The sequence below is a fragment of the Sphaeramia orbicularis genome, chromosome 5 (assembly GCF_902148855.1).
Source record: "Sphaeramia orbicularis chromosome 5, fSphaOr1.1, whole genome shotgun sequence".
Taxonomy (NCBI): domain Eukaryota; kingdom Metazoa; phylum Chordata; class Actinopteri; order Kurtiformes; family Apogonidae; genus Sphaeramia; species Sphaeramia orbicularis.
In genome coordinates this window covers 30,409,464-30,433,434 of record NC_043961.1, presented here as the reverse complement: position 1 = coordinate 30,433,434, position 23,971 = coordinate 30,409,464, and the positions used below count along the sequence as shown (strand labels likewise).

Genomic DNA, 23,971 nt, shown 5'->3' with positions numbered 1-23,971 from the left:
CTTTCTGTAACTGACTACCCCAGGAGTGGATGTCAATTGAACTTTATTTCAACTTTGTACGGAATTACTTATTGATCAATTCTTGGAAGGGAACTAGGAAGTACTTGGCATGTAAGCATAAGTGCTCAGACGTTCATGAACAAAGTTTCAATGTGGTCCAGTGTAAAATGAACATGTGGACAGTCCCTTCAAAACAAAACAAAAATACAGGAATGTATAAAGAGCCTTTGGTGTCGGCACTGGTCCGTTTTTTTAACAAAGAATTAAGACCATCAGGAAAATCTTAGGCGGTCTTGATATGGCCATTAGACGTCTTCTGTTCAGTGTTCTTGATGAAGGGTAGCATGCATTTGTCACCTCCCATGAAGCGATATGTTGCAACATTAGCATCCCACGGTAGGAGTCTAAAGAGAAGCAACATACAGGCTCTGTTAGGATTTTATTACCATTTTATGCTATATCTTTTTGTTCACTGCAAAAATCAAAATCTTGCAAAGTGTATTTTTCTAATTTCTGGTCAAAATATCTCATCACACTTAAAATAAGACAATCACTGAAAGAGTAACTTGTAAGTGAGATATAAGAACTTAATTTTAGTCAGATCTTGAAAATCTTATTTCAAGAAATCTTTCAAGATCATTTTCACTTGTTCCATTGACAGATTTTTTTTGCTTGAATTAAGCAAAAAAAATGTGCCAATGGAGTAAGTGAAAATTATCTTGGTGAGATTTCTTGGAATAAGATTTTCAAGATCTATTGTCAAAAAAATAAGTTCTTATATCTTACTTACAGGTTACTCTTTAGGTGATTATGTCTTATTTTAAGTGTGATGAGATATTTTTGACTAGAAATGAGAAAAATACACTTAGTAAGATTTAGAGTTTTGCAGTGTTGTTTTGGCTTTTTCTTCATGATAGCCTTAAATACTCACGCTCTTGCGAGAAAGGGGATGTACATCAGACGGGGAATGCAGACCATTTGCTGCTCTGCTAAGATGGCTTTCATAGACTGCTGGACTGTGTAGAGGGGCTCCAGAGGTGGGATCACACTCCGCAGCTCCTTCCTAGTACATTTAAAAACATGACAATAGAACACTTCATACTTCAGACTCAGAAAAGCTGAGAATATTGGTAGTGTCATACCTGATCTCGCAGCCTGCAAACATCCCTGTGTCTACAATATAAGGACAGACTAAAGTGGTTTTTATTCCATCCAGGTCTTCAGCTTGCAACTCGTGAGTTAGAGACTCGTGGAAACCAACAGCTCCGAATTTACTGGCGCAGTAGTCCTGAAGGGAGAGGTAAAAGCACCAGCAGTAAATCGGTGTTTTTGATTTTGTAACTGAGCACTAGTTAAAATTCGTACCTCTACACATGCTGTGCTGAAAAGTCCAAGAGCACTGGCAACGGTTACAATGTGACCATGGTTCTTTGATTTCATCTGAGGGAGGAAGGCCTTTGTCATCTGTGGAGAAGACGTGAAAACTCTTAGTTGAGATGTATGTTAAAGGCTGAACCCACGGATGGGGCTCATGATCCATCAGTCTATGTTGTACCTGCTCTGAAAGCTGATGCAGCTTGGTGAGCTTCGCAGCATCTTAAGTACTATTCACACCAGAGTGAGATGAGGACACTGAAATATTTCCCTGAAGCCCTTTAAGCTAAGTATTTTGAAGCACGTGCTGAATAAACCAGCCTCTTAAGTCCAACAACAGCTTTAATGTGAAAACGGCTAGAAATTTGACCCGCAGATTTTACCTCTGTATCAATAAAATGATTAAAATTTATAATTATTACCACAAAACAATTCAGTGTTGTATGGCTCATTTCATATCTATCACCAATAAACATAGACTTCCATGAACTGAATGGAACTGCTGAATCCTGAAGCTGTATTTCTAGAATTTATACATTTTGACTGAGGTTATTTCATGTGTCTGTATTCTAAACCTCACCGGCTGCGTCTTTCACTGGATTGTGTTGTCCATAATGATCGCATAAACTGAAATTATTTACAACATATTTGCTCCAAATAGTTGCAGCAATCAAATTAAAATATTTTGAATAAATGTTGGCTTTTAAAGAAAATACTTCCACTATTTTACACTTCCTTGCTCTCAAATTCTGTGTGTAGATTTCATATGGGTTTATCAGATCTAGGGCTGATGTCATAGAATTAGAAGACAAACTACACCTCAGGAATTTGTAACAGTTTGACTCCGACTTTACCGATAAGTGTGCATATGGTTCTATTCACCACTGAAAGAAACAGACATAGTTTTATTCTGATAGGTCTAATTCTAGGACCCTGATGTTATTGTTACTTAACTCATAAGTACTTTAAATGTGTAATTAAATATCCATTTTAGAACTGTTATACAAAATGCTCTGAATATGAGAGAACAGGCATCAAACTTGACTTAGTTCAGGGGTCACATACAGCCTGGTTTGATCTCAAATTTTTTGGACTAGACAATTAAAATATTAGGCATATAACCTATTAATAGTGACAACTCTGAATTTTTCTCTTTATTTTAATGCAAAACAGTAAAATTAGATCATGAAAATGTTTACTTCTGCAAACTGCTTCCTAAAAAAATGTGGATTACCTGAACAACCTGAAATTTCAAGACAAATGAGTGCAATTTTATCAGTACTATGACTCAACTTATCATTTATAAATCTGCATTACAGATTGCTGTGGATTTACAATGACACAAAACGTTAGGTAACAGGCATAATGTTGTTTAAATTTTAGAGTTTGGAGTTAGTCTGTTTTACTGATTTGACCCAGTTGAGATGAAATGGGGCTGTATGTGGCCCCTGAACTAAAATGTGCTTGACACCTTCAACCATTAACATCCTCAGAGTAATTTCAGTCCATAATGTTGGCTGGATGGATCCTTTAGTGCAGGGGTGTCAAACTCATTTTAGTTCACGGACCACATTCAGCTAAATTTAATCTGAAGTGGGCTGAGCCAGTAAAATAACATTATAAGATATAAATAATGTCAACTCCAAACTTTTCTCTATGTTTTAGAGCAAAAAAAGTAAATTTAAATTATGAGAAGGTTTACATTTGCAAAGTATCCTTTCAAACAATATTATTAACATGAACAAACTGAAGAAATAAGTGTAATTTTAACAATCTTATGCCTCAGTTTATCATTTACACATGTACAGTATAACTTACAGATCACAGTGGATCTACAAACAAAACATTTAATACTTCACAATACGTACTTCACTTAAGACATTTCAGGTTGTTCATATTCAGGTTATTCACATTTTTTGTAAAATTAAACCTTGTTTTAGTGTAAATACATGAAAATATTTACATTTACAAAGAGAAAAATTTGGAGTTGTCATTATTTATATGTTATTATGATAGTATTTTACTGGTCCTGGCCACTTGAGATTGAACTGGTCTGAATGTGGAACCAGAACTAAAAGGACTGTCAGTATCTTAGTGTAATTTTTACATTTCTCAAATTCATCCAAGGGCCAGACTGGACCGGATTTGGTCCCCGGGCCGCATGTTTGACACCTGTGCTTTAGTGGGTCTGTTTTGGTTTGACACTTGTGGTTGAGAAGCTTATTGCAGCTCATTTATTCCCTTTTGCCCACATGAGGAGAAGCTGCCAGTTTTTCCAGAGGGGAAGGCGCTGTTACAAAAAGGACAGAAATGACCCGCCTCCTCTGTCTGCCTCCAGTATCTGTAATATTTGGTGCTTATGAGCTTACACTTTTATTGTTTAAGCCAAGGCCTGTGAGACTAATGCTTTAAGAGGATCAGGAGCACAATCACATGCTCCTCTAGTGGGCTCCTTTGATTCTGTGGATGAGTGGGCATGGCAGCCGTCCCCTTTTGTTACCTCACCCATTACTGGGGACATGTTTTACAGTCACAAGGACGTCCCTAATGTGATGCTCAGCCCCGGGCCACTCCGATCCCTTCACACATCAGCGCACAAACACTCAATGGATGTTATGTAACAGATGCCTGGTTGTTTTGCGCTGTGGAAAAGGTGGCACTTTTAGGAGCGTTGGTGCGTAAAGGTGCGTGCGTAAAGGTCTCACCCAAAACAGTGCGTGGCAGTTGACAAGTAGAGTCCTCTCCAAAAGCTCGTCTGGACAGTCCAGCAGCCTCCGTCCGGCCACCACCCCGGCGTTGTTGACCAGAATAGACACCTCCCCGACCTCCGTCCTCACCCTGTCCGCTGTGTCATAGATGCTGTGGCGCTGGGACAGATCCACGGTGTACGTGTGCACCTGGACTCCCAGCTCCCTCGCCAGCTTGGCCGTCTGCTCATTGGCAGCGGAGTTGCAGTCCCACAGCACCAGGTGCGCCCCCTCTTTGGCAAACTCCAGGGCGAACAGCCGACCCAGCGCACCCCCGGCCCCCGTGATCAGACACAGCTCTCCATCTATGCACTTGAGTCTGGGCCGCAGGAAGGTCTGCACGATGGCGGTCAGGATGGAGCAGGTGAGGTCGATGAGCATCAGCAGAAGATCTACGAGAAAAATCATGATGTTTCTGTCTGATGTGCTCGGATGGCTTTGCAGAGGCGCACAAGCAGACCACCAAGCTGTTTCTCTACGTGACGTGGGAAGTGGATGGCCATTTTATGTAACTTGCGTGCAACGGATTAGAAGGAGGACTGATGGTGGCCACCAATAAAGAGGCTTTTTGTCTGATGACTGAGGACCTGACTGACTAACCCGTGCACATTCATAACTCGTTCATAAACAGTGACTGAGAACAAAACTGAGGCAGGGATTAATATCACACAAGGGTCTCTGGAATCCAACTAAATACTGGACCAAGTGTTCAGTCCACAGCAAACCACAGATGGATCATGTAGAGATACTCAGACCAGTGCATCCTAAAATGCATACAACTAGAACAAATACTGAGAAAAATGGCAGTAAAATACAACTGCATGCATGCCCAACTAAGACAGAAATAGTCATAAAAAAAACAAGTGGTGCCAGGCACGACAAACCCCGCCCCTCGCACATATTTCCTCCATTATAAGTAAATGGGAAGATTTTAAAAATTCATAAAAAATGTGAACTTTGACCTGCTGTTCCAAAAATGTAATAAGATCCATTCTGGGTCACTGGCAATCTATAAAGTAAATTTGGTGTGAATTCAACCAATACTTTTGCTGCTACAGACATGTGAAATTTTACCCATTGTAAGAAATGGGGAGAAAAAAAAAAAAAAGATTTTAAAAATTCATAGACAATTGAAACATTGACCTACTGTTCCAAAAATGTAATCACATCTGGTCAGGGTCACTGGCAATCTATAACCCCAGTTTGGTATGAATTCAACTAATAGTTCTGCTGCTAAAGTGTTAACACACAAAGAAACAAACAAAGAAACTGAACCAAAACCAATACCCCTTGCCCCCCCCCCTTTTTTTTTTTTTTTTTTTTTTTAATTAAATTAAATTTTTTTTGGGAGGGGGGTAGGGGGTGGGGGTGGTAAAATTTAAACTTGTACAAACTTTCATATAACATGACATGTAATAGTGTAGGATGTGCAAAATGAGTGCAGTTGAATCAATTGCAGTCGCATCAGTGTAAGAATGTATACATACACATATACATACTATACAAATACAAACACAATCACCATAAATCTACTCACCTGTGTAGTTCCACACTCCTACATATACACACATACAATATTTTTTCCTCCTGTCATGAAAAGATTGTGACTGTGATTTATTCTTAATAAAGTTGAACTAGGACACAGTATGTAATCATTGTACCTGGTCAAAGGTGATTACTGACATGTATAATTAGGAATAAAATGAGGAATGTGACTGAAAACAAAATAATTCCACCTTTATGTACAACAGTGTAAATACATGTCCATTAGAATGAGCTCCTCCATTATATTCACATCTCTTATTTAATCAGTGGGTGGATGATGAAAGTTGGCTCACAGCCCAGCATCACTAATGTTTTGCAGCTACTTGTATACAGTCGAGTCTCTGTAACAGGGTGCGGCGGAGGACTGTGAGTCAGACAGCACTGACCTTTAATTACTGTGTTTCTGCACACTTTTCACTGTGCTCTTTAGTGTTTAAAAGGTCAAAGGTTAGAGACACCTAGACGTGAAGACAAAGCATTAAAACCACTAAAGGGATAATGGCACATCAGGTGAGTGTCGAGACAAAATGTTGACACTCAGAGGAGGATGTCACTGATTAGCCTTTAACCCCCCAAAAGACCCTTTCTGCAACAAACCACTTTGAGTATTTCAACAAGTATATTAGTGTTTGAAATGTGTAAAAACATAATGCTTGAACTCTGTCGCTTTCTTTAAACCCATTATTTATGGAAAGTGTATTTTATGAAACACTAGGCCAATTTAGCTCCCTGCTCCAATTGTATTTTTTACGTAAGATGTTTACACAAGTATGATATTTTTAGTATTTTATCCATGACCGGTCACCTCTTACGCAGACATTCCTTTCATCTGTTATTGAAAGTTAGTTCTGAGCCATGATGTGAGGTGGATTAGCCAACTAAAATGTTAAGGTGATAAACAGCTTAGCACGTGTGCACAAATCCGTTATATACAGCTTTACTCCCACCTATGTATTAACACATATTTGATAACTTGTGAAGCTAAAATGCCAGTGTTCCATCTTATTTTATTTGTATTTTATTAGTTTATTTGACAGGGACATTGTACATTAATCAACATTCCTGGAAGTGTGCAAGGATTAGCAATTTTTCATCAGTTGTCCCTGGACAGATTATACTGTGTCACCATAATAACACAAGTAAGAGATTAAAGTTACAAGTATGTAGATCGTTTATAAGCATACATAAGCAATAACAAAACAAAAATCCAGATTTAATAGTAGAATAATTCTTTAAAATATCCCTATACTATATTGTGCAGGATTTATACATGTAGTATTTTGAAAATACAATAAAAAATGTACACTTAATATAAAACATTCAGGAGAAAGACTAAAAAACCCTGCTAATATATGTCTATAACCACATAAAACATGCACACAGACACATGTGAACAGTTGGTAACAGATAACATCACAGCAAAAAGAGAAGGTCAGTGCAAATTAAGTACAACAGAGTTTGACAGAGCTAATTATTGGTGAACCATTTCTTCTGCATGAATACAGTTGGATTGCCTGGCCCATTTCCTTTTTTTCTCTAAATAATTGAGCCAATGCTTCACATCCTCATATTTACGTCTATTTTTTTTAATTTTTTTTTTTTTTTTTTACGTTAAGTTACCGGTGATAGCTGCCTGACTCTTTTACTCCCAGCTAAACTTTAAAACTCTATCTTATGTAGATTGTATGCCGCACAATTCTTGCAAACTCAAACACTGGAGGGTGCTGTTGTATAATGATTGCAGTCTTCATCTTCTAAACATAAGCTCAGACATTGCACAGGCTCTCAGGCTCCTTATCCTGTGTTGCATTTGTTTCATAAAACTTGGTATTTTTTATTTTTTATTTTATTTTATTTTTCTCCACATCACAGTTAACAAATTGAGGCTTGTGGACCAACACTTGTTTATTGTCTTTTATTAAGCATCAGTCAGTAAAAGGAGAAAACTGCTTCAAAATGATCATAGACATTTCCCTATAGCTTTTTTAGATGATATTTACAGGTTCTGTGTGTCAAAGTTTAATAGCGCTACATGTGTCAAACAACAGGAAATCACAAAGATAATCTTCTACAAAGTCAAGTATGAAACTTTACAAAACAAACATCTCCCCAGACACAATAAGGGCAGCATACAGACCTGTTTGAGCTGAACAGAGGTGATTAACTCCCTGAAGAAGGGGGGAAGAGTCTGAAAATGAAATTACATGTCTGTATTTGGCTTTTAACCTCTTGTGTGGCATATTGTGCTTAAAGGAAATGGTTACTTAATAATATTATAATTGTACCTTGTGCTTTTGGAAATTGTATTACAAGAAATGTGTAGCGTTTGCAAGACTGTTACCTTTTTTATTTGCACAGACACTAGACAAATCAATAAAGTGCAGTTCAGAAAACATAAAAACATATAAAAAGCAATAAGGACATTCTTAACATTCATCCAACAGAGAAAAGAGTAGTAACCATTTATTCTGCCTATGGCTTGTTTTGAAGTAATCCACCACGGTGAGAGGCTCAATTCCACAGATTTGTCACTATTTACTGCATGTTTAACTGTTGTGTGACGAATGCTAATGAATCTTCATATTGTTAACACCCCCCACCCACACATACACGCACACTTTTTCTATCTTCTGCCTCTAATGCCTTCAGTAGTGAAAGTCATTTGACCATTTGTCAGTTTGACAGTTTTATCCCATTACCATGCAATGTTAAGGGGCCGCAACAAATCCCACATACCAGTGACTGTTTGTATAGTTCCTGCAAGCTGAACAGCCTCCTTATCCGCCTCAGCCAGGCTCTTTAGTTTCAAAGTTTGTATTTCTGGGCTCTGTGACACCTTCGGACCAAAGACATTGGTGTAACTGAGCCTTTCCTGCTGGCTGGGACCCCCCCTTTGCAAACCCAGGATGATATTTATAGAATCCCAGAAATGAACACATCCTCAGAAAGGATGCCTCAACCCAACTGTCATTTTTGCACCGTCATTCTGCACTACAGACTCCAACGCAGAGCTGATCTCTGTAATGGAAACATGTTAGTGCTGTGTTCATGATCTCACTTCATACTTTACTTTCACAATAACAAAATATAATAGCTAAAAGTCTTTCCCCCTAAGAGAGCAGAATTAGCTCACAAAACTTCTATTTTCTAATTAACATAATGCTTTTTAAAGGTTCAGTGTGTGATATTTAGTGGAATAGCGCAGTGAAGTTGCCACCTTATAGTGGCCTCTTAAAATGCAAGAGGACTTTACCATGGCTAGTGTTTGGTATGTCTGTTCTAGATATTAACTCTGGCAGTGGTGACAGTAATGCAGCTTAATGCTGGATACCATCTGCTATAAAAAATAAGAAGCCCGCTCCATACTGTAGATACATGGCAGTGCAAAATGGCGGACCCGCTCCATTTGTAGATGTAAACTGCTCATTCTAAGGTAACGCAAACAACAATTCACAGTTTCAGGTGATTATAAACAAATTAAAGCATCATTTTCAATACTATATATTCTGGACTCCCTAAATCTTACACACTGAACCTTTAAATGGTCAGCTTGTCTGGGTTAAGAGTTATCCAGGCTGCAGTTGGACATGAGGAGAAGTCGCAGAGTAACAGCCATCATTAGGTATGTCAGTTGTGATCAAGCTGACAGCTTTTCTACTCCGCTCACTGTCACAAAATGCTTGTTCTTATTCCATTCACATTTCACACCCCCCTTCCTCCACAGAAGCTTCATAGTGGCCATACGCATAGTGACGGCACCTTTGCTTCAGGGGATTATGACTGCAGCTGTGGTCAAACTGTCTTTCACAATATCTGTGTGCATGTAATAGTAATAGGTTTGAAATAAGGGGACGATGTGTCGGTCTGATACGAAGACCCAAGATCCAGTTTACATGGGTTTCCATAATGTGTGTAATAACTGAGACTTTACTGCTGATGCCACAGGTGAGGTTGAGGGTTAAGAAGGAGATGAATTAAAGAACATAGAATAGAAACAAAGTGAATCTGCAATTAGTCTAAATTGACGTCTTTAAGGACCCAAAATCTACAAATTAGGCTACTGGTTTGCATCAAATGTGAGCTCTCCAGTCATCTCAGCCATCACCATGGAAACAGTGGTCTTTCACACTACTGAGTCCACACCTGTTTGTTTTTCGAGGACTGGGCCTTTTTCATGTAAATGTGCACCACACTAATGTAAGTGCACAGGAAATACAGACTGTGTTGCGGGTAGACATGACAAATATCAGTCTGTGTTTTTTTTATCCTTTTTGTACAGTTTGTTTAATTGTAATTCAGACTCTAATAGACAGGAAATAGTGACAGGTTCAGTGTACGGGGCAGATGTTGGTTAAAAGCAAAGGCACAAAAATATCTAACCCATATTAAGTGTAATGATTGCAGTAATCAAAACATATAGAGTGAACAACCTAAATACATTAACTTGCTACTAAAATATATGCATTATAGCATGCTTGCATGATATGTAAAGTTAAGAAATTGTTGTAAAATCATGCTTTTGTTAGTAACAACCAGATGATCAGCATCCATAAAGGTCACATTTTTTGAATAAGCAGAAAGCAGAGTATTATTTGACCTAAAGGGGTCTACAGACACACGAGGTACCTCTGGGTGGCAGACTGTCGCTGCAAGGTGGCTTTGTTTTTAAGAGATATCATGTGAACTCATATGAGCATAATGTTTTGGATTTCTGGAAGCAAACCACTCTCCATGTTCTACAGTGTGTAAATAATCAAATTAGCTTTTGAAATGGGTGTAAAATAAAGTGCTATGTTTCCTCTTCATGTTCCATCTCCTTTTCTTTTTGATCTCTTGTCAACAGCTTTCTTCCGCAGAGGCCAGTCCTCTTATCTGTGCACACTCCAGCTTACATGTTTGAAACCGAATAAGCAAGTATGGCTCCCTGAAATATCCCGGAGTCTGCTTTTTAAAGAAGGAATGCTTACACTTCTAACATTTATAGATCTAACAGTATAACCTACTATAATCTGTATGAGTTATCAGACAGAACAGTTCTTTGGTTCTTCACATTGCACAAAGGACGGAGGGACGGACACGTACAGGGAGACATTAGCAAACATTACAAATTTAACCACTACAGTGTATTGTCTAAGAAATGCAACTCCATCAAAATAACGCAATACATATATTGAAATGCAAAACTATGAGATTAGCACAATATATTTGTCTAAGAGTCCATAATTTTAGAAAATATCTTAAAAATATAAATTGTTTTGATTCTTTACCTTGTACAATAAATGTGTATGTTTGTAATATTCTACTTTTGTAGTTACTCATGTACAATATTCACATTCTTACACAACTGGAAGTTCAGCTTAGAAACTCCCAGTGATTTTCAGAGCTTCCTTCCAGCTATAATGATACTCATTTTATTTTATCTAAAGTTGAGTTTGTCAGCTACAATTGGAATGATGCCTCCTCCAAAACACCTCTGAGACGTTGTGTGAAATAACACAAGACTTTTTTCATTTTCGTCAGCTTCAAAGATGAACTCAGATTACCCACAATGAGGGCCACACAGAGTCATAGAGAAACAAGCAAAATAAGTAAACAAATCATAATAAAGAGTTTTTGTTTATGATAAAATAGTTATTATGTTAAGGTGCTCTCTCTTGCCAGGAGTTCGGCAAAATGGGAGCGAGACGGAAATCAATGGACGCAGCCTCACAGTGTCTTTCTGTGCAGTAAAAATATCAACAAGCAAGACACTATACTGCTGTTGGACGGAAACAAATGGAAATGCTTGATTCTCTTCAAGTCCACACTTAAGACAAGAGACCATAAACATTACATATTAATAAATATACTGGATATGAAAGAAAATCATTGCCCTCACTTTTATATGTATGTTCTGTCTGTCGTTCTCGCTCTCACTCACACAAAAACAAACATAAAACAGGAGACAATATGAACTAAGGCCAGTTTTAAGGAAGGAAGTTAAAGGAAACAAATTATAGGAAACAAATTTTACATTTTCCCAACACGTGGCCTTGGTAATATCACATTAAAAGACCAAAACTTAAAGAAAAATGTATCCCCCTGGTTTATATTACAACATACATAGTTATTGAAATGGTCTGAGTGTTAGGTTTGTCCCAGTTTGCAGTGCTGTGTTTAAAATGCCCGCTGAGGTTTGCTACTGATCTGACAGCTTTTGCTACTGGTTATAAGGGTAGTCAGAAAAATAGGTATTTGCTAAGAATAATATATGTACTTGTTACTTTATAGGCTGTAATTATTACATGTTAATCTGGGCTGAAACAAACACAGAAATGGTAAAAATTGTCAAAGGGACATTTTAAAACCTCTTACATCAGAGTCCTGCTATTTCTTCACAGAAATGTTTCAGAGCAAAACACAAAACTTTTTCCATCCTTGACAGTGACTGGATATTTTAAGTGGAAAGTATTTTGAAGTGTAATTCTTCTCAAATGTTTTCAGTGCCCTCATATTTTTCAGAAAGTTCAGTTTTGTTGAGTTCACTGTGCTTCTTATCGACTTCCTTCTCTCCAGTCTTTCCACCACAGTCTCTCATTTATACGTAACTTTAAGCATTCGAGTGACTCTTCTCCCCCTGAAGTGGCTGTAGTTCCTGAGCCACATGGTTCTCCTGCCCCTCTAATGGCAGTGTGCTGTTTCCCAGCTTCCTCTGCAGGCCCTCCATGTGGTTGGACCCTTGCTGGAAGCTGGAGTGATGGCCAAATTTGGGGCTGGCTTTCTCTAAGAGTCTTTGGGATGGGTTGGTGCCTGAACCATCATGTAGGTGCTCCTCCTCATCCGTGTCTGCGTCGATGAACTTACTGATGGATGAGTCATGGAATGTGAAAATGCCTGGCCGTAGATTTTCCGGGCTTTTGCTGGGTGTCCTGCTGCTGGCAGTTGTGTAGACAGAAACCTCAGGGCTCTGGACTGATGAGCTGTCTGACAGGGGTCCTGTACCTGAATCCTCGCCGCCTCTGAAATTGACTTTGAGCGAGTGGCTCTTGAGTGGGTTGTTGACCTGCAGGCGTCTCTGGGTGTCAGAATATGGGCTTGGCTGGTTACTTCGTCCTGTCTGGGGTGTAGTGGCCTGGGATCCCTCGTGCTCGTTCTCTATGGTGGGCTCCAGGCTAGGGTTAGTGCTGACCCTCCCTGGCTTGGTATTGACAGGACTCTGGGAAAAGCGGGAGCTCTCAGGAAAGTCAGTGGCACAGCTGATGAAGCTGTCGATGCTTGACATGCTCCTCATGTCTGTCACTGCCTCCACTGTGCTGGAGATGGCTGGTGTCGGGATGCTCCCCATCTCCAGTTCAGCCCTCTGCTTGACCACTTTGGACGGTGGTCCTTTTTCCTTGCTGTTCAGATTTGGTTGTGACTGTGTCAGGGCCATCTTGTTATACATCTCCTCCAGTTTCTCTACACTGAGATGCTGAGGACTGCTAGAGGGCTTGGCATGCTCTTCGTAGCTGGACTCAAGGGTCTTGGTGGGAGTGGTGGGGTTGGTCTGAGGTGACCTCAGTTTGGGTGTCCCTCTCAGTGGATTTGGAGACACATGATTATCATGTACTTTCTCCTTGGTTTCATCAGTTTTTTCCACCATTACATCCATGAGCTCTGCACTGCGGGCAAACGCATCTTTCATGTTCATAGAGACAATGCTACCATTTCGCTTAGCCCTCTCCAGTGCCTCTCGTCTTTTGATGGCTTTTTCCTGCCTCTTCTGCTCTTTGTAAAATTCAGAGAAGTTATTTACAATGATGGGGATTGGTAGGGCAATAACCAAGACCCCAGCAATACAGCACAACCCCCCTACTATCTTTCCCAATAGAGTTTTTGGGTAGATATCTCCGTAGCCTACTGTGGTCATAGTAATAGTGGCCCACCAAAAGGAAGCCGGAATACTTTTAAACTTGGTATCTTCTTCATCTTTCTCAGCAAAGAACACCAGACTGGAGAAGATCATGATACCCATGGCAAGGAAAAGGATGAGCAGGCCCAGCTCATTGTAGCTCCTTCTAAGGGTGAAGCCCAAAGACTGAAGCCCTGTGGAGTGACGAGCCAGCTTCAGGATACGCAGAATACGCATGATCCTGAAAATCTGAACCACACGGCGCACATTCTGAAACTGCAGTACACTCTTGTTGGACTCTGTCAGGAAGATGGTGACATAGTAGGGCAGGATTGCCAGCAAATCAATAATATTCAGAGGACCCTTAAAGAACTTCCATTTGTTGGGAGAAGAGAGGAAACGGAGCAGGTACTCCATGGTGAACCAGGCGATGCACACAGCTTCTACATGGGCCAGCTGTGGGTTGTCTGTGGACTGGCCAAACTCATCTGTGTCCTGCAGCTCTGGGAGGGTGTTCAGAGACAAGGCAATGGTGGACAACACAATGAAGAGGATGGAGATAATGGCCAGGATCTGTAAAACACAAGAGGAAAAGTTGAGACACATGCTCATTAAATCTCAGTAGAATTGCAAAAGTGCTTTGTAGAGATTAAGCAAATGCAAGGTTCTAGTTTTGGATTTGCATTTTCAATCTAACTGCAACAAGGTTCAGTTAAGTCTTTTAATCTTTGTGAATCAAGCAGCAAACATTTAATCAATCGTGCATTAGTGACTGATGTTGGAAACTTTGAATGGGGTGATTAAAATTAAAAGTTCCACTGCAAGAACACTGAGGCCATATTTTCTTGTTAGAGTCCTTCTCATTAACTTAATTTGACAAACAAAACAACTCAAAAACGAGACTGATCTGTGATAACGTGTATATATCATTTATAAACTTAAATTTGTGATGAAAACAATAAGCTGCATTATTCATGTAAAGCTTTTCTACATTAAAAGTAGGAGCTAGTGATAAAACTGGACAACATACCAACTTCTGAGCCACAGTTATTTTCTAGTGCTTATTGTTTTATATACAGTGCATCTAATATCTAAAATCAACAGAAAACATATACTTGCAATGAAGAACCTAATCAGCAATTATATAATATATACCTCTTGCAATATGCATTGTGGAAAGCAAGACAGTCCAAAAGGAGAGTGACTGTACTACAGTACATATATTCATCTGGTTTACAGATGTTAATTATGCTCCTCATCTGTCCGGATTAATATAAATACTGTACCATATTTGCTTTCCTTTCAGCTCTGTTTTTGGTTGATGTATAAAGCGAAATATCCAACTTTTTAAACATCACACTTCTTGTTTTCATTGTACATCAGCAACATTGTCTGTAATTTTGTGTTTGTGGCAGCTATACAGTGTGCAGTATCGGAACAATGTATTTTAATCCCAGAAAAAGAAAACTGTTATCAATAAATGAATCCAAACAAAGGTTCAAAAAGAATAATTCTGTCAGTGAAAGTGCAGCTACAGTTAGCGGTTGACAGCCTGGAACAATGTGCTGAAGGTTAATATCCTCTAACAAAGTGAAACAGTGTTTTAACAGTGTCAGAGGAGGAATGTCATACCCATGAGAAACTCCATTTCAGTGTGTCAAAGTGGAGCGCAGGACTATTTGTGACTTAAATTACATTTTGGAATGGGCTAAAATATCCCCAACTATAGTGATGCCATTTTCTGATGGTTTTAGTTCACAGTCCATTTAACTTTATGGCTACTTTCTCCGGAACATTCATGAAATGTCATGTCAGAATTTCAGAAGAAGTGAGGTCAGAGCTAATGTGATCTCTGGAGCCCGAGTTTTTTTTTTCTCTTCACGTCTTGATGCATTTCAGAGAGACAGTGATGGAGGGAGACCAGAGAGGGAGTCTGAGATTGTTTTGATACATTTTTTAAAACTCCCCTACCACTCTTGCCTTTAACAACTCCCTCTCCTTAGTCTACTTCAATCCCTCAACACCCAAGGCTAAAAGAAAACTACAATGTATGACTTGTTTTTACAAAGAACACTCCGCAGTGTGTCAGTGAGCTTTACTGACAGACTACAGCAAACCTCTGAAGCATTGAGCCAGCTACTAATGATATAATCTGCTGAGTACAATAGAGTCTGGTCATAGAGCTGGAGATTAAGAAGGCTCCACAGTTGTGGGCGTATAGGTGTAACACACCTATTATTCCTGTCCCAGAGTCGGTGTGAAATCCAACACAAGGTCACTGTGGAGGCTGTGTCCTGGGCTAGTGAGCAGGATTATTCCCTGGCACAAATCAGTGGCCATAAGCTTTAATTAATCTTGACAGGTGACTGCTTGTACACCTACCTTGGCCTTTGAGGAGAGTGGGACTAAAAGCAGAGAAACCCTGCTGGGGTGGAGGTGACTAAGGGCAGGACAAAGACTAGAGGAAGGCATTTCACCTTCAGAGGCCAAATATATCTGCAGTGTGGCTGAATTAAAGGGCAGACCAAAATCTAAACTGTATCGGAGCCTTTCCAGAAATAACATGCCTTTGGGTCTGGATCTCAAGAGATCCAAGTGATGGATGAAAACCCTCAAAAAAGACACAATAGAGGTTGATTTTGTGGTACTTACTAATCACACTCAAGGGAATTATAAAACAACTGTTGTCAACATGAAACATTAACATGGCTCTTAACAGTGGTAAAATAAGTTGTGGTCATTAGTGCTATTTGAGGATAAGGAGATCAGATATCATTTTGGGAAACATCAAAGACAGGACAGAAGGTACATTTCAATAGAGATGAGACCAAAGATGCACTGGTCACTGAACTGCAGGTTTAAAATGGGCTGTCCAGTGGAAACTGCACTCATCAGATCAAGACTAATCTGTCTTGACGGACTGACCAGGCTGAGCGTAGCTAATGAATCATGCTGAAAACAAAAGACAGTGTTGAAACTGAACCTAGGCGTGTTGTGTGTGAGGAAGAAGTGAAGCATGACCAGCTCCACCTAACATCCAATTCTCTCACTTACTCAATTTTTCCCCTCCCACCTTGGCAGCATGCCAAAAATGGTCAGTAAAAGAGGAGGCAATGAGATGTGACCTTAACATAAAAATACACATAAAGACAAAGATGAGTCTACAGGGGCAGCATGGTGATAAATCTGAGACACACAGTCGATGAGGCAAACTCTCTCTGAGTATTACAACAGAAATTTGTGTTCCCTCAGTAAAGGGATAAAATGTGTTTATATGATTCATTTATGCGGATGTATTTCACGACTGAGGAAATGGAATATGAATTAAATATCTTAGAGCTATCAGATCAGCAGAGAAGGAGAAGACCAGAAGAGTCAAGTGAATATGTGGTAGCACAAGTCGTATAATGAAAAGAAAAAAGCTGCGCTAGAGTCAAAAAGACACTATTATACAGCAAGAACCATTAAGAAGCTGATGCTCTGCTAAAGAGGGTTATGCTTAGTATTGTGTTACTTCATTAGCTCTTAATGATGAGCACTGAGGTCATCGGGACAGCCCGTCCCACTTCCTGTTCACAACAGCTGAAACTGGTCAAGATTTTTGCTGCTTTAGCTACTGTCCAGCAAATACACATGTCTGCACAGGCATACACTGATCCATAATAATACCACACCTACAAATGCACACGATCAGATACACACAGTTCATGTTCATTTTCTGCTCAGTAATTAGCCCCGAGTCTCTGTTCCCCACAGGCCAGGAGGCACAGGAGGCAGGAGGCTGAATATTTAATATCCTCCTGAAGTACAAGCTATCCTGTCCTGGAAAAGGTGTGTATGAGTGTGAGTGGGTACTCGCTGTGCCATGACGGACTGCAGAGCCAGAGATGTAGCCTACTTTTCACGGTGCTTTCACCACACAAGGTTACTCCTGCTTCATGCTTGATCGATGTAGGCATAGACTACAATAAACACACGGCTGGAGGTTCCTCAGAGGGAGCTTCCCATCAGGATTACAGCTCAACAGTTACTTGTAGGTAGCCAGGTTGTATTATACTCAACAGTTTTCACCTGTTTTCAGACTCTACAAATCTGAACAAGTGGAAAAATATCGGCTTGAATGTTTCAAATAATTCTTATCAATGAATCATACATCATCACAATATGAACATGTGCAAGAAACTCACTACACTCTGCACTTGAACACTTATCTGGTACATGGGCTGTACATCTGCGACTGTTTAACCAGTCAGACAAAGCCCTAGATGCCCTTAGATTAATTAGCATTCATTTGGTGGTCACTCCAAGGTTATCTCAAACAACTGCTGAGGAAAGAGGTAAGAGTAAGGAAAATGTGCTTGACAAAGACCTGGTGAAAATGAACAGTATTTCTGTGATTTGCAATATAGATGGGAAATGTCATATTGCTCACATCTGCTTCAGTCTTGTTTTCTCCACAGAAACCACAGCAGAGATGCAGAAACAGCACCATAAACACTACAGGCTCTATGAGGTAAAACACTGAGTACTATGCAAAAGGCAGGACAACATTAGGTTTATTAGTTTAGTAAAATTATAATGACCACAGAAATGATTTCCTCAGTCTCTATATTAAGATACAATCTGGGTATATGGGAAGTATGTACAGCAGTAAAAATAAATAAATAAATAAATAAATAAATAAATAAATAAATAAATAAATTTCATTCATTTTCTACTGTTTTATACCAGATTTCAGCGAACACATGTCAGATGTTTATAACTGTTTGTGCTGCTTCTTATCATGGAATCAGAGGTCACACTAAATAGTGACTTTAACCTTTAGAACCCTCTTAGTTCAGTTTTTTGTGTGTTTTAAGGCTGTGCACATATTCATGTACAAGGAGAAAAAAGAGAATAGAAATAGAAATAAATATGTATGCTCATTTCAACCCCGCAGAAAGTGGCCCAAGACTGTTGAATGGTACTGTAAATCTCCCACAAATACAGTACATAAAAATTAATTAACTCTTACAGAAAGATGTCAACTGCTTACCTTTGACTAACAGACTAATCCATTATTTGTGCTTATCCCTAATTTAGAATAGTTTTGGATTCATGAGAGATGTCTATGTGAGCCACAATGAACAGTTGTGGCAATATTTTAAATGGCATCGGGCAAACAAACAAATAAATACATATCAAATGCATTTTTAGTTTCTTATAATAATAATAATAATAATAATAATAATAATAATAATAATAACAACAACAACAACAACAACAACAACAACAACAACAACAATAATAATAATAATAATAATGCCATATTTAAATGGTTTCTAGAAGTGGTTGGACTTTCATGTACATGTGTTTAACCCATAAGGACCAGTGTGACATTTGTGGCAGTTCCCAAATCAATTTTTCTCTACATTTAAATGTCCTTAAGTGGTTTATCATCATGTATTGTAATGTTATCTTCTGTATTTTGTGTTTTTTTCAATAAAAATAATGTATTTTCCAGCACTGAACTGACTAATCATGTAGATGTTTATGAAAGCTCAGAGTAAAGTTGAGGATTATTGTATCAGAAATAGAGAAAACTGAAGAAAAAGTTACTTTTTCACCTAAATCTATCATTAACTGAACATAAACCATGTGTCTCCATCCACTGTCATTGAGCCAACTCTATGGGTTTTATTGGTGAATCAATGTTGTAGAAGATGATGGTGTTTCCATGTTCCACTATCAAGCCTCTGAGCGTCCAAATGGGTCATATCTGATGACCATGAAAAGACGACAAACTGTATTTTACACCAATTATTTCCATGTATTAGTGGATCAAGAGGTATTAAACATTTTATATCAGTAGATGATTCTGGTAGATGGTGGATGTTTGGGTCTTTATGGGTTAATAAGAACATGTTCCAAATCTCGTATGTCATCTCTTTATTCAGTGGGTATGGCCAATGTACTTAATTAAAGCAGACGGACATAGGACAGCATAGTTAACCTTGTTCCAGTAGTGAAATAAAAATATGACTTTGGATAAAGGAGCACATATTATCACATGTCATATATATCCCTTGTATGGCACATGGCTGATCTCACCTAATTATGTCCTACATGGTGTGTTGATTCAACTTCACTGTATAAAACACAAAGCCTCTATCTATAAAGGTGGCAGCTCATTCATCATCAGCCTGCTGTTAAGTTGGATTCAAAGCTGCTACACTAGTTTTCAGTAACAATAAGGTACAAAAGGTACAAAAGAGAAAACATTTCATAACTAACTGCTCAAATCACTAATGGAATGATTGCTCTCAGCGTATGTAAAGCGTTCAGATTTTCAGCATACTATTACTGAACTCCACAGCTTCTGTTTTGGTCCTCACTCATACACCTGTTCAATAGTGAACAGGTGCAGACTGGAGGCGTGGGAGGCATGAACAAAAACAAAAATAAAACAACACGACTGGCATTTGTGCCCGAGAAAAGATGGCACGCTCAACAAAGTGCTATTGTATTCACTAAACAAAAGCCTTTCTAGTCATGTATTTAGCGGGTTTTCCCCTGCGTCATGTTGTGTGAAATGTGGATTCACTTCTAGTCCATCCTCTTCGTAACTGGATTTGCCCTTTTCACCACATGAGCTGAATCAGTGATGGGATTATGTCACAAAGTGAGTCACACGCTTTATTTTCTGTGGGCATGTTGAGTGCAAAGGTGGCATCTGTAATCCTCTTATTGTACTACTTCTTCTGTGATTTGCCAGTAAATGTTTTCTGGCCGTGTGCCCGGACAGCTGACCTTTCTCTTGCAGTGTGTTATGGTTCTGCTGTAGCTCCCTCTGAGAGATACCGAGTTTTTTTCTCTCAAGACTGCGATGGAAAAGATGGCTGGAATTACAGAGGCAGTAAACAAAGTGGAGAATCTGTTCCTTGCCAGAGGAAATGGGAGATGTGTGTTGTAGCCATAAACACTTCCTCCCCTGGGTTACAATCATCTTCTTGGAAATTTCCAAATAGGTGCCGCAGTGCAGTAAAACTACTCACACCTGTCATCTACTTACATAAACTAATTACAGCTCCTAAAACATTTGTTTCCTCTGAAGTGATTAAATGTGACTGAATGCTTATTTTACAGTTCAATAATAACATGTAATAGTGGGGTAATAGTTTGATAATAGAGGTATTATCATGCAAATACCACACAGTAAGATAATGGCCAAGTTTTAACACCGGGTATATCTGGTTAATCTCAAACCTCCTTCAAGGCAAGGATAAATAAAATGAAATGAGTGTAAAATGGTCTGCACCAGTGGCGATTTCTCACAGACTGCAAGGGAAGCCCAGCTTCCCCTAAAATTATGAAAATTAAATGGTTAAATATGTTCGGTTGTGTTGACATTTTATTGACTACAAATGTGTTAGAACACGTTCATCTCAAAGATGAGTTCATTCAGAATCAGCTTTATCACAAATCAACAGACTTGATGTTGTTCACTTCTCATCCATTCCCGTTGCGCTGTTTTCTCATTCGATCTCTGCTCAGTGCATTTGTCCGTAGACGCCGGGCGTCTCTGGGCTTCAATGGGACTGAGTGGAACAGTTTTTTTCATTGCCTCAAAACTGGACGGTAATTGGATAAATGCCACGATGTTGTCCCGCCCCCGGACGCCGGGTGTCTCTGGGGGTGAATGGAGCTGTGGGCGGAGCTTGGCTGGGCTGGACGCCAGAATCCCACATGCTGATTGGATGATCAGTCGAAAGGCTGAATCCCGTTTGATTGACAGCTGTTTTGAGATCTACTCCTTCACTGACACAGTTCAGTTTAATACCGTCGCACATTCTGCTGTGAAATTGAGAGAGAAATCACTACAAAATTACTCGTTCATTTCTTGCACTGTAAATAAAACACACTCATTGTACTTCCTTGTTTCAATTTAACAGGATTTCAGCGTTTTCTTGTTTCAGTTACATAATTTAATCATTTCTTGTTCGAGTTTAATATCGTTTTGTAGATAGTTAAATCAATCAGACTGTCGGCTGGGTCGGAGTGAAAAGAGCATCTCTAGTTTAAAAAGGCTGAAGTCTTACACCCACAACACAATGGACCAAGGCAATCTGAGCAGCCCAGCTCTGCTGGACATTGAGAGGTCACTGGTCCAGTCCCTGGAAAAGACGCCTACTTGGTACGATAAGGTCACTGACCATTTTCTTAAAAAGGAACGTAGAGCCGAATTTATGTTTAAATAACTTGACAATTTTTTTTTTTTTTATGTAAGCCGACAATGAGCTTCCCCTGTCTGAAAGACGAGCAGCCGCCACTGGTCTGCACATCCACTTAGTTTAGAAAAGACTGATTAATAATATCAAGTATTTTGTTGATAACATTCATAAATTAAAGGTAGGGTAGGAGATGTTTTCCTGGAGCATCTTTTACTATATTGCTTTAAATCCCCTTCACACTCCGATTACAACCAATTAATTAAATGCTCTAACACAAAAATACAAAATTTTAGTCACCTGTGGAATGGACAGGACTGAAAAAACACCATCCAATCATTTTAACCGGCCCATTGAAATGATTGAATGATGATATGTCTATCAAACTCAACTCCCATTTGTCCCCCCCCGGTACAATACAGTACTCTGGAGGCGTGGCTTCAGGGGGAAGTCTGAAGAAAGGGGTTTGGACTTTTGAATTGTGTATTTTCAAAATGCAGCTTGCTCGAACCATTTTTCCAGGATCTCCTACCCCACCTTTAAATGTAGAAAGACATTACAACAAAAAGATGTTAGTATTGGTAAATGCATGTTAAACACATCGGAATACACAGAACTGCATGATTATAGTCTTGCAGAGGGTTGCAAATAGTTGAGATAAAATGTGACAACAGCATTATGCAGAGTAGTTTCTGTTATGTTTGTTTCTCATGACAGAGACACGACTCAACCAATCTGTGTTTTCTCTAGACTTACATGTATCTGTCTGAACATATCATTCAGTAACAGAACAGTAATGTTTCCAAATGTAAACAAAACTACTGAAAACTTGCCGAACTGAAGACTTTTTTAATTACATGCATCTCTATAAGATGGTTTGGAACAAAAAAATTAACCCATAAAGACCCAGCGTGACATTTGTGGCAGTTTCCAAATGAATTTTTCTCTATATTTAACCATCCTTAAGTGATTTATCACCATTTATTGTAATATTATCTTCTGTATCTTGTTTTTTTTTCAGTGAAAATCAGGTATTTTCCAACATTTAATTTACTGATCATGTAGATGTTCATGAAAGCTCAGAGTAAAGTTGAGGATTATTATATCAAAAATAGAGAAAACTGAAGAAAAAGTGACTTTCATCAAAATCTGTCATTAACTGAGCATAAACCACGTGTCTCCATCCACTGTCATTGATCCAACTCTATGGGTTTTACTGGTGAATCAATGTTGTAGAAGAGGACGGTGTTTTCACGTTCACTACGGAGCCTCTGAACATCCAAATGGGTCATATCTAATGACCATGAAAAGATGACAAACTGTATTTTACACTAATTATATACATGAATTAGTGGATCAACAGGTATTAAACATTTTATATCAGTAGATGATTTTGGTAGATGGTGTGGATGTTTGGGTCTTTATGGGTGAATGTCGTCCATCAGAAGGTGACAGAGTAGGCTACACCAGGCTTTAATAAACAGAATAGAAATTAAACATTGCTATTTTTCATTAAATGTTCTCTTATGTTTCATGCTTTCACAGAAGAACCTGAGAAATAATTTGATCTCCTCATCAGTCCACAGTACCTGTATGAATTTGTAGTTTCTGAGAATATCTGAGATGTGGTATTTCTTTATACATTTTTGACATTTCCATAGACCTTTCAAATGATTCGAACCTTTGAAATGAACATGGAAATGTTTGGTTTGTAATCATCTGTGTTCATGATCATAGACTCTAACCCTCCTGCTGCTTCCCAAAGAGACAGCACAGAGTGGAAACACTTTACATAGATACAAGAAATGCAGAGTTTCATTTCTAAACTGTGAAACTGAAATTTATGCAACAGAAATAAGGGCTATGAGTGGGAAAACATTTAAACATTAAGGCAGAAATACTCAGTGACATTATGGTGTATACTGCATGCTCTTCCATATAATTACCAAAACTGTATGAGTTTATTATAATATTACTTCTTTATTCCTTTTTAAATGTGTTTCCTGTTATTTTTGGCCCATTACATAGATTTCAGTCTAATATTACCTACTGTAGACATACCTATTCTTAACTCTTTAAAACCTTACGTGTCATCGCTGACACATCCTGCGCATATGTAGTTCGGATGGCTGTAACTCTTTCACCGTTTGTGCAATTGGAAAAATTTCAACAGTTTCTCAAACCTGAGACATGGCACTTTATTGGTTCATTATGGTTATTTCACTCAC

At 38.8% G+C, this 23,971-nt stretch overlaps 2 protein-coding genes across 3 annotated transcripts in view; both read right to left on the bottom strand.

Moving 5' to 3' along the window:
* Positions 1–26: 26 nt before the first annotated feature.
* On the bottom strand, positions 27–4,805 carry LOC115419499 (retinol dehydrogenase 10-B-like). The gene is made up of 5 exons (XM_030134309.1): positions 4,080–4,805; positions 1,366–1,464; positions 1,143–1,288; positions 932–1,063; positions 27–404 (listed from the first exon to the last, which is right to left on the bottom strand). The coding sequence occupies exons 1-5, from the start codon at positions 4,527–4,529 to the stop codon at positions 284–286; spliced, it is 948 nt and encodes a 315-aa protein (XP_029990169.1). The 5' UTR covers positions 4,530–4,805; the 3' UTR covers positions 27–283.
* Positions 4,806–7,566: 2,761 nt separating this feature from the next.
* LOC115419498 (potassium voltage-gated channel subfamily B member 1-like) overlaps positions 7,567–23,971 on the bottom strand; it is a 48,364-nt gene continuing 31,959 nt past the window's right edge. For both annotated transcript variants that reach the window (XM_030134307.1, XM_030134308.1), the window contains one exon: positions 7,567–14,109. In XM_030134307.1, coding sequence (XP_029990167.1) covers positions 12,256–14,109 — 1,854 coding nt within the window. In that variant the 3' untranslated portion in view covers positions 7,567–12,255. The remainder of the gene's footprint in view (positions 14,110–23,971) is intronic.

Bases quoted from the DNA above. Each gene is read 5' to 3' on its own strand.
- LOC115419499 (XM_030134309.1), bottom strand. From the start codon at position 4,529: ATGATTTTTCTCGTAGATCTTCTGCTGATGCTCATCGACCTCACCTGC. The intron at 1,064-1,142 runs GTATGACACTAC...TAAATGTACTAG, and splicing joins TTTGCAGGCTGCGAGATCAG to GAAGGAGCTGCGGAGTGTGA. The intron at 405-931 runs GTGAGTATTTAA...GCTTCTCTTTAG, and splicing joins ATCCCCTTTCTCGCAAGAGC to ACTCCTACCGTGGGATGCTA.